At 58.0% G+C, this 10,944-nt stretch overlaps 3 protein-coding genes across 3 annotated transcripts; 2 read left to right on the forward strand and 1 right to left on the reverse strand.

Moving 5' to 3' along the window:
- Positions 1–5,492: 5,492 nt before the first annotated feature.
- BXZ73DRAFT_57404 (uncharacterized protein) lies at positions 5,493–6,035 on the forward strand (the record flags this gene model as incomplete). The annotated part of the gene is made up of 1 exon (XM_048021577.1): positions 5,493–6,035. One exon carries the CDS (start codon positions 5,493–5,495, stop codon positions 6,033–6,035), a length of 543 nt encoding a protein of 180 aa, XP_047871228.1.
- A 2,740-nt stretch (positions 6,036–8,775) lies between these two features.
- Positions 8,776–9,297, forward strand: BXZ73DRAFT_57400 (uncharacterized protein; the record flags this gene model as incomplete). Its single annotated transcript, XM_048021575.1, has 1 exon — positions 8,776–9,297. The coding sequence occupies one exon, from the start codon at positions 8,776–8,778 to the stop codon at positions 9,295–9,297; it is 522 nt and encodes a 173-aa protein (XP_047871229.1).
- Positions 9,298–9,943: 646 nt separating this feature from the next.
- On the reverse strand, positions 9,944–10,944 carry BXZ73DRAFT_11249 (uncharacterized protein; the record flags this gene model as incomplete). Its single annotated transcript, XM_048017442.1, has 1 exon — positions 9,944–10,944. A coding segment is annotated over one exon (1,001 nt), but the record flags the coding sequence as incomplete, so codon positions are not given.

Below are 10,944 nucleotides of genomic sequence, written 5' to 3' on the forward strand. Positions count from 1 at the left end.
GGGACGGCCTCGAGTGGCCTCGAGTGGCCGCCGCCGGCACCTCATACGGCAGCATCCCGACCAGTGGGTTCAGGATTGCGTGAGGCGATGTATCAAGCCCAGTGCGAGAGCGTCTATTCTGCACTTCCGAGCCACCCTCAGGCATATGGACCCTGATGCCATCCAAGGCTTGATGGGGGACAGTCTGAGCTTGGAGCAGCTTCCAGACTTTTCGATTAATGCCTTGACGGACGCTATCCTTACTTTTTTTGTATCTACAGATCAGGTTCGTCACTACATCTCTTGCTCTTACAAAACATCTAAGGTTTGCCCTCTCAGCCACTGAGCCTCATTGACAACGTCCATTTTCGTCGCATCATTCTCCTCTGTCGGGACGATATCGAGGACAGGGACATTCCAAAGAGAGATACCCTGAGGAACACCATCATGACCACTGTGACCGTTTACTTCAACTCACTATCTGAGCAGCTGCAAGTAAGCCATCTACATCCGCTACGCACCTCTCATGTTGACTTCAAAGCTTTCTGTCAGCGTGCTGTGGGGAAAATATCATGCTCCTTTGATATCTGGACCGACAACATGAGGAGGTCTTACATGGCGACTGTTGCCCATTGGATTGACGCGCCAGTGAGCAAAGGATCCAACGGTGTTGAGATTGCAGGTCCCTATGAGTCTAAGGTGGCACTGATCGCCTTCACGCCGATGAATGACGGCCACACCGGGATCCAGATAGGAGAAGTAATCCTGAACGCATTCAAGAGGATGGGCGTGGCGAAAAAGGTACAGAGCTGACTTCATGGCCTTTTATACCACACTGGGATCTTACTCGTTTCTTCAGGCAGGTTTCTTCAACTCTGATGGCGCCACTGCCAACACTAGTGGAACCAGGCACTTCTTTGAGGAGCTGGCGAAGGCCTTTACATCTGTGCGTGCCTCTGGAATTGATCCTGACCAGCGTAGGCTCTTGTGAGTGTCATCCTCGTCGTTTATTGCTTACTTCATGGCTGATGAATGGTTTTAGCTGTTTCTCTCATTCAATTGCCCTTGCTACAGGCGATGCTGTCCGCCAGCTCGACAGCCGGTTTGTAGATGGTCTCCTGGATCGACTCCGGAACCTGATTAAAACCGTAAGCAGGGCAATTTACTTGCACTTGGTTTGAAAATCTTATCGCCTGCTGCTAAGATTCGAAACAATGTCCGGCTCAGAGAGGAGTTTCTTAATGCCACAGCCCATTCCCTGTCAATTGGGAAGAGGCTGCAACCCCTCCTCGACAACAACACACGATGGTCCTCGACATCTATCATGGTCAAGAGAGCCATTGCTCTTTGCCCAGTAATGTCTTTCAAACCCACATAAGGCTGTGAACTGAACTTTGCTTGTTAGGTGATTGACGAATTTTGTCTACGGCATGCTGAGCTAGTTAATTTGGCTCTAATCCCAGATGAATGGGGCAGCCTAGAGCGGATGGAGGTGGCTCTTGAAGCAAGTACCCACCCTCATCTTGTAGCCCTGCATCTCTGATGTCTTCCTAGATTCCCAACCAGTACCAGCAGGCCTTGTCAGGCAATAACATCACCATCACCAAGGTGATGATTTGCTTTTACAAGGTGAAGCTGGCATGGAGTGCACTTGTGGAGAAGTGCGAGGATCCTGAGCTCGCAAACGCTGCTCGGAAGGGCCTTACTAAGCTCAACAAGTACTTCAAGAATTGCTCCGACCGAGACATCTACCTTTTTGCCATGGGTAAGCTGCAGCCTTTTTGCACTTTTACTACTGATGCCAACACCGCTTTGTAGCTGTTAACCCAGCCATGAAGCTCACCTTCTATTCGCTTGGCGGTGACACCAATGTGAGCTATAAGGCAGCTAAAAAGCGGTTCATTGCAGGGGTATGCTGTCTTTTCTACCCCTCGCACCTCAGCATCTTTATAGACATTTTCTACCCATAGGTTCAAGCCCGACACGAGGAGCACCTCACAGAAGCTGGCCCTTCCCTCACCCTAAACTCTGTGGGCGCAGCCTCTGACTTGACCACAGCGGAGGAAATGGCCCAGTTCTTGGATGTGAATCTCACTTCTCGCAGCCCTGTCGATGCACAGCCTCGGGTGGTCGGCAATGGGCCCTCTGCTCTCCAAGAAGTGGAGGCATACCTCAGTGAAGACTTCACATTCTGCTCTCAGGATTCCGTTCTCGCCTTCTGGCAGGTGAGTCTAGTATTCCTTCAACACTCATGTCTCAGGGATTGCTTGATTTACTGCCCTTTCCCCAGCTACACAAGGCGTGATACCCGAAGATCCACCGTCTTGCCATGGACGTTCTACCAGCTCCAGCAGGGGCTGTAGAGTGCGAGCGGATTTTCTCCTCGAGCAAGGAGACTATCACCCCTCGCAGGAACCACCTTGCCGTAGAGTTGGTAGAGGCCTTACAGGTCCTCAAGTATGGGTTCAACCACGAGCTTCTCTCCTTCCAGGCCTTGTCAGAGGAGATCGAGATGAGGCTGATGGAGGAAGATGCTGAGGTAGTAGACACTTTTTGTTGAGCCTTCTTTGTCAGCTAGACGTACCATTGCTATTGCATCTCATATCTGACTCGAGCTAGTTGCTGCCTTCATCGGCAGATGGGTGGATGGCGGGCGGGTGCTGATCAGTAACTTCCCAATTGAACCCTAGATCCCGGAAACTGTCATGGCCTGCTCCACCTGTCCAGTTACGAGCTTCGGCATGCACCTGTAACAGATGCTTAGCATACAATCACCCACCACCTTACCTTTATATTCTTGCACCTGCTTCACTGTCTCGCCACACAATTGCCTCCTGGCTTCTCCCCGTCGCCTCTCCTACCCACACTCCCCGCTACCATGAGCCTCTCTGAGATCAAGCGTGTCCTCTGATCTGATCCCGCCTTTCTGCTTGTCTCCGACTCGCCCAACCTCCGCGCTCCCGCACTCCACAACCGTAACAGAAACCTTAAATCTCAGGGATCTCAGATACTCAGGGAACTTCAGAGACCCAGGGACTCCGGGGGCTAGCACGAATGGGCAAACAGACGAGCTGCACGCACACATGTTGTGGGCAAAACACAGTGAACCCGTGCCAGGCCCACCTGTGTATGCTCAAGCTCATCAAGCTCGTGCTCGCCCACCTCGCGGTCTGCGCACCAGTGGTCGGGTGGCGGCGATGGTGGCCAGGCAGGTGGGGTGCACCAGCAATTTGGCAGACTTTTGGGCTGTCCGACGTCTGGCCCTCATCCAACCCATCTGACAATCTGATTTTTGGTGCTCAGCACCCATTTGGCCTGCACTGTAACACATACATAGTCGTGCCACACAATTAAGCCGCTTGAACAAGGTTGTATTTTGCTGTATGCTACAGTGTACATTTCAAACGACATAGAAGCTCTACCCCGGGTGCCCCGTGTGCGAGGACGGAGGACACGGAGGACGAGACACCGGTGCTCGACACGCCAGCCGCACGCCAGCCGCACGCAAGATGTTCCCAGCAGCATGTCAGCTGGTCATGTGCTATGCGGATGCGCCAGCGGAGGCGTTCAAGCCTACACTTGCCCGCACTACAGCGGATGCTCTCGCACCCTGACGATCGTCTCCGCCGCGTGCAAACGGTCTCTCAAAGACACATTGTGCCCCGCGTGAGAGGACGCGAACAACGCGGCGCAGGTGTTCGATGCGCTAGTTACGCGCGGGGCATTCCCAGCGGCACGCGAGCTGGAGATGTGCCAGGTGGATGTATCAGCGGAGGCCCCCAAGCCCTGACCGCCGCCCCCGCCGCGCGTGCGGGGCCCGCCGTGCCATTAAGTTGCCCGCCGTGCAAACGCAGCCCATAGCGCCGAGGTTCTCTGGGCGGGAGAGGTACACGGAGCGGCCTGTTGTGGGGGTCGTCGAGGCGGCTGGCGTGGAGGCGAATAGGCGAGTGGGAGGAGGAGGAGGGAGGGCGGCGTGGTGCAGGAGCAGTCCCGGGGCTGGGGCGGGAGCGGGGTGATGAAGAGCGAGAGAGGATGGGGCCTGGCCACGCGTTCTCGGGCCCGGAGGATCGAAGATGGAAGGACAGAGGGAGGGACGACGTCGATGTGGGAGGGGCGCATCGGCCGAACAGCCCTGGGGGAGCGCAGGGCGCGACTTGGAGTGAGCTGTCATCCCGATCTCGCTCGTGCTGGCGCGGGAGAAGGTGTTGGAATCGGAGGAACCAGCGCGGATGTGAGCTGGATCGCGGGCGGGTGTGGGCGCACTCGACATCATGGTGCAGCAGGCACCCACGTTCGTGGACCGCCGGCACGTTGCCGCCGATAAGCTCGTCTTGCGCAGGATGCGCGTCCTGCTCGCTGGAGCGGGCGCCTGCCTCCGCCGGCTGCGCGGCGCACGGCGTGGTACGGGCGAGTGCAGGGGCAGGCGGAGGACCCCGCGCGGTTCGCAGGGCACGCACGACAGTGGGTAGTTTTATTTTGCTTTGCTTGCGACAGAGTCGATGGGGATGGGCAGGTGGGAGCCAGTGCAGGAGGTGCTCCGGGCGAGCATGAGGGCGCGAGGGGCGGGGCGGGGCGAACAATCATGCTGTCGGCTCCTTGGTGGTTAGAAGTCTGTATCAAGGTACGCGCAGAAAAAGGGGTGCGTACGCACTTTGACAAGGTGCGTCGCCGTCAGGCGGGACAAGGAGCGCGACAAGGATGAACAGGCATGCATCGACTCTCGAGGCCACCTGAGACGGGGTCGTTCGGTTGGGGGATGGTGAGAGACGAGCAGGGGAGAGACGGGTGGTATCGTGCGCGCCGTTCAGCTTGGAGGCCGTGGCGAGAGGGAACGGGCAAAGGTGCGAGGAAGAGAACTGGGAGGCCAAGGGGATAACGACGTCATGTGCCGGCAGTGTCAGGCGCTAGAGTCCGTGCGCCGCGCGTCGATTCCCACGAGTCCCCGAGGCGTCTCCAGCTGCGCCCAGTGATCCTCGACCATGTCTTCTCTTCTCTGGCTCTCGTCGCCGTCCTCGTAGCCCCCACCGTCCTCGTAGACCCTACTCTTGGCCTCGCCTGCCTTACCCGCGTCGCCAACTCGCTCACGCCTCCCGTGCAGGTCGCCGCGATCCCCCGGCCGCCGATTCGCATCTGCGAGCTCGAGCAGGAAGGCGAACTCTTCCGGCGTGAAGCTCTGCCGCCTGTTTAACAACAGCCCCACTGGCGCGCCGCGCACCACGGTAGGTGAGTATTTTCCTTTTGTTTTCTGCAGACATTCCACCCACCTGAATCTCTGCACATCAGACCCTCAAGTCGCCCTTGTGGATCCAGGAAGGTAAGTCCCCGGCTACCTTCCATTGCCCTTGCGCTCACGCTTACCAACTAAAACCAGCCCACATCGCTCTCGACCGCGTCACTCGTCTTACCCACCTCACCCGCGACATTCACATCTAGTGTCTCGCTGCGCCCGCATCACTCAACCCGCCCGCTTCAGCCGTCTCGCGCGCCTCACCTGTGTCACCTCCAGGCCGTGCATGACGACGCTCCTCTTGGTGAGTCCTTCCCTACATAGATCTCCCAGCCACGCATCAAAACCAACCCCCACCTCCGCGCAGTGGATGTTCGGCCCACTGGGACGGCGCCCGGACGACACGCCCGTCTTCGCCACACCTGTCGGCGACGGCGACGTGCCCATGGCCGCGCTCGAAGACCTCGGCTTCTTCGCGCACCAAGTGTTCGACCGCCGCGCCGACGTCTCAGGGTGCGGCCTCAAGATCGCGCCCCAGCCTGTGGGACGGGCACGAGTAGCCGATTGCGAATATGTGGGCAGGGCGAGGGCGACGTGGAAGTGCATGTTCCGCGGGTTCTGGGTGGGGCGGTGGGACGACGTCATCGAGTGCGACTGTGCGTGGATGAAGGAGGTGGATGCGCGCGCGACAGGCTACAAGGGCATAGAAGGGGACGCGGCGGAGGACGGCGCGCATATGCCATGGGGTGGACGAGCGCGGTGTCGAAGACGACGCACCTCGTGCTACCGAGGGGGCTCCATGTGCGACGGCTGCTTGGGCATTGTTTAGGTAGAGCAGCTACGTGCCTGTATACATCACTCAATCTACACATTTCAATACCCGGTTTAGCCCACACTGCGCAGGATACGGTCTCCCACAGACCGAAGTAGGACTGAGGTCTGAATGTCAGACTACGAGGATACCGCAAAGTCGGATGGCAAATTTGGCGAGGTAGGATGGGTCAGAACAGACCCTGTCTGACACGTGCTAAATTACTGATCGGCGGCCGCCTAGCAAGTAAAAAACGGGTGAGAACAAAGGCATTTGGGCGCCGTCGACGGCGCGGCGACGCAAGGTCCACCGCCGCCCATCATCCTCAGGCCTTATCTCACCCCGGCCACCCGCCCTCGTCCCCTCTTGCGCCCCCAACACGCGCCCGCTTCTGCTCCTCAACGTACGGGCCTCAACACCGCTCTCTCTAACCACCCTTGCCCCGGCCCTCACAGCTCCCAGCTGCCTTCTCCCTCTCAGTCCTAGTGCTGAGCGCCAAGACTTGAGGACGCATCCTCGCCGCGCCTGGTCGCCCTACGCCTGGTCGCCCTTCGCGTCCTCCTAGCCCTCAAATCATCCTGCGCAACATGGCTGAACCACAGGTGAGTGTTTCAACGCCTGCGCTCTTCCAGCGTTCTCCCTTCCACTCCTGCGTGCCGCGGCTCCCTCGGGGCATCCCCTGGCCCAAAGGCGGGCGTTGCTGGCGAATGGCGTTCTCCGGACGCCGTTTGTCGCGGCGTCGTGCTCTGCGGAAGACGGGGCCCATCGCAGGCAGTCTGTGGCCGGCGTTGCGGGCGTTTGGCGTCCTCCGGACGCCGTCTGTCGCAGCATCGCGTTCGCGAGCCGATTGCGGGCATCCCCTGGGCCAAGGGCATTCCCCGGTCGCCGTTTACCACGGCGTCGCGCCCTGCGGTCGATGGAGCCCGTCACAGGGCTGCTCACGGCCGATGATGCTGGCGTTTGGCGTCCTCCGGACGTCGTTTGTCGCAACATCGCGTGCCGCGGCTCCCTCGGGGCATCCCCTGGCCCAAAGGCGGGCGCTGCTGGCGTATGGCGTTCTCCGGACGCCGTTTGTCGCGGCGTCGTGCTCTGCGGAAGACGGGGCCCATCGCAGGCAGTCTGTGGCCGGCGTTGCGGGCGTTTGGCGTCCCCCGGATGCCGCCTGTCGCCGCATCGTGCTCGCCGCCTGATTTCGGGGCACTCTGGGTGCCCTCCGGACGCCGTCTGCCGCGGCGTCGTGCTCTACGGAGTGCTGGCCCACGGCGATAGGTCCCTTTGGCTCATCCCGTTCAACCGAGGGGCTGCGATGCGCTGACGTTCCCGAACCCTGCAGAACGACCGGCCCTCTCGTGAAGACTTTCAGGCGAGCTTCGCGCTTCCCTCTTGCACGCCCTGCACCTTGGCCAGCTACTCCTTCGAAGAGGCACTGCGTGCGGCGGAAGAACGCGAGCAGCACCGGGTCGACAAAGAGCTAGCAACCGGCGTCGATGAGCTAGACGAGCCCGATGGAAGTGATGGCGACGGCGACCTCAGCAGTCTCTCTTCACTTTCGGATCTAGAGGCCTTGGATGATGGTTTCGGTAAGCACCGAGTTGACGACAGCATGGCTCCCCTCACTTGCTCCAGCCATGTGGCCGACCTCTGCGTTTTCCCCCAAAGGCACTTCGGCTGCGGCTGCGTCCGCCACGCCTAGCGGCCCCCAAGATCAAGGCGAGGAGTCCGATGTGCCCGCTCTTGGCGAGAAGAAGAAGCGGCGAAAGCGCTGGCTGACGGAGGCAGGGAGGGCGAAGAAAAATAGGAAGAAGCACGAGAGGGACAAGGCGGTGAAGGCAGCAAAGGCCGCCCACCCTGCCTCAAATTCCTTCTATCCCCTGCCTGAGCCGCCAAAGGGGAAGGCGTTTTTCGAGAGGCATATGGGGGGCGGCCGCACCGTTGTCCAGCTCTCTGCCGACGAGTATCGCGTCGACGGGTGGTCATACACATCCCTGCGAGGCATCCCGGCACGCGCCCGCCAGGCCGACCCGGACCCCAGCGCCTCGACTGAACCACACAAGGCCAGCGATGGTGCGGCAGGCCTCGAGGAGCAGAAGGCCCACGGTGGAGCTACGGATCTCGGGAAGGAGGAGGAGGAGTGGGCGGATGAGGAGCGCCTGCCCCTGACCAAGGAGGAGTTGAAGGCGCTTCATTACGCGTATCTCAAGTGGGATGGGCTGTGAGCACTCAATTCGATTCTGGAGATCTGCATTTGTCTGACCGCCCTCCAGATCTCTCCACCATGTGCTTGACAAGCACGGCCGCATCGTTGCTGTCCTCATACCCCCTCCCGATGAGAGCGACAAGGACGTGGGCGACGAGGACCACTGGAATGCGGTACTCCTTCGCGTTCGCCAGCTCTTTGCGGATCTCCGAATGGAGTATGAAAGGCGCCAGCGCGCCGTGCACCAACGCCGCCGCGGCAGGTTCATCACTATCAATACCGGTGTGACCATGGGGATGGGCAGCCAGGTAGGCCCTGCCACATGCGTTAGCTGCGGCCAGTACTGATGAGGCTCTCTTTGTAGAAGCCCTTGCGTCGTAAGCTGGACGCATGGGTTGCGAAGAAGGAGAAGGATATCCTTGAGAACCCCGACATAAAGCGCATCTGCCAGTATCAAAGCAGTGAGTACTCTTTGCCTGCTTGCCCGATGGCCCTAGCTGATCTGGGTCAGAGGGAATGGCGTCCAATTTCCCCCTCGTTTACGCACACCTCCACTTCATCATGCAGGATTTCTATAAGCTCTTCCCCAAAATACGCCCAAACTTTCCTGGCCTCAGCATCTACCCCGCATGCGCCTTCAACATTGGGCCCCAGACCGTTTGCGTTGACCATGTCGACAATCTCAACTACCCCAGCACGCCATGCGCCATCACAGCTGTTGGGAATTTTGACTGCGACAGGGGCGGCCACCTCTACCTGCCGACACTCAAGCTTTACATCCGATTTCCGTCTGGATGTACCATTCTCATCTCCTCAGCCTCAATTCAGCACGGCAACACCCCTATTGGGCCTGGAGAGGAGAGATGCTCGATCACACAGTACGTACCTGGCGGCATTGTCCGCTACGTTCAACACAAGGGCCAACGGGTCAACCAGCTAGTAGAAGACAGAGCTGTTTACGATGGGAAGAAGGGTAAGAAGGGGGTGATTGGTGATCACTGGAAAGATCAGCTTTGTCGCCTCTCCCTTTACCAGGATCTAGAGGCTGATCGAGTGTTTTCGTCATGGTCTATGAAGAAGTAGCGTATATTAAGCGCCTCAAAATATATGAGTTGTTTCTGCGTCTTCTGCATGTCTGCTCTAGCATCTGTCTGCCTTAATGATTGCCTCCCCAAGCTGAGCTTCTTGATTTGTGCTAGCTCACAAGTACAAGGCAATATGCGGAGGCTCACCTAGCACTGTTGCAACTCAATTTGGGCAGATATAGCTGCTTGCTGTGCAACTCCAGAGTCTGAAGGCTGCTGGTATACGTGCAGTTGTATGCCTTGATGCAGACAAACACCCCTAGCATGTGGATGAGAGGTAGAAGAGGCGGTTGGATTTGATCAAAGCTCTAGGAACGAGTGGGTGAAGCCATAACACTATCTTCGAGAAATATGAAAAGGAGTGAGCAGGAGGCAGTGAGAAGGAGAGGCAAGGTTGAGGCAAGGAAGGGAATATTGAAGGGTGTAATGTGTGTGAGAAGGGAGGGAGGCGGAGGTGAACAGTATCGTAGATCTGGGAAGAACAAGGTCACATGCGTGCGAGCGGCACTACTGCAGTGAGTTGGGCCTGTATAGGTGTGCGCTTTGGTGACTAGGTGGACTCGAGTTTATATAGGAGAGATGTGGTGTGCTGTGGGAAGAGGGGGTGCTGTTAGAGGTGCTGTTGCTGATACGTCCCACTAGGGTGTGATGCTAATGCCCCTGCCAACCTCAAATGATACTCCGCTTCGTTCACATTCATTCCTGACCTTGGCCCATAGCTGCGAGACATGGTGGCTGGGTTTGGCTGCAAACACGTGGTGATTTACGAAAGAGAGATCACGGATGAGGCGGAGGTTAGGGAATGAACCGGGATGAAGCAGGAGGCGAATTTGTTCACAAAGCAGCTGGTATGTTGTGTCTGCTGGCTCGTCTTCGCCAAAGATTGAGGTATTTGTGGAGTACAACAGCGGTGACAGCCGTCCACATGTCAGCTGCGTGCTGAAGTCGCGGATGCCAACGAACTGAATTTTTGGATGCGAGGCTAGCAGGGTGTGAGGCGGAATCCAGTCTGGGTATCGCCAGTACCATTCAGCGTCGGCCGCACATATGAAGACGCACAGGTTTGGGCACCACTTCGCGATGGGGACTGGCTGCTGTTGGTCTTGTAGGCTTTGCAGCCTGTGCCGGGGTGTTGTGAGATAATAGTTGTCAACTATGGAGGATGTGTGGCTGAGTTCGAGCTGAGTGAGACTGCAACCATGTGATCGCAAAAAGGCTGAAAAGCCCTCCCTGGTATGAGAAAAATCCAAAGAGAGAACAGAGAGGGTTGTGAGATTGGGCATGTTCCAAGCTGCAAGCCCGGCGAGGGCGTCGTTGTCAAGCGACACCTTGAGTGCACAAAGGGAAGGGAGGTGGATGTTCATGCTGAAGCCTAGCCCAGAGATTGAGCTTGAGGGGGCAGTATTGAGGTGGTGGAGGGATGAGGAGGGTGAGAAGAGCTTGAGGTATTCAAGACTGGCCATGATGTTTTGGACGAGGAGTGGGGTCATGATGTGTTGGAAGGGAACATTGTCGTCGTAGCTCGTCCAACACAGGCTTCGGAGCTCTTGATGCGCAACGAGCTTCAAAATCTCCTCGGCGCTATAGCGAGGGTCCGCACTGTCTCCAAACGTGTTTGTCGCAACAGAGTGGTAGTCCGAGTAGA

Source organism: Epithele typhae (assembly GCF_022376455.1).
Source record: "Epithele typhae strain CBS 203.58 chromosome Unknown BXZ73scaffold_153, whole genome shotgun sequence".
NCBI lineage: Eukaryota > Fungi > Basidiomycota > Agaricomycetes > Polyporales > Epitheliaceae > Epithele > Epithele typhae.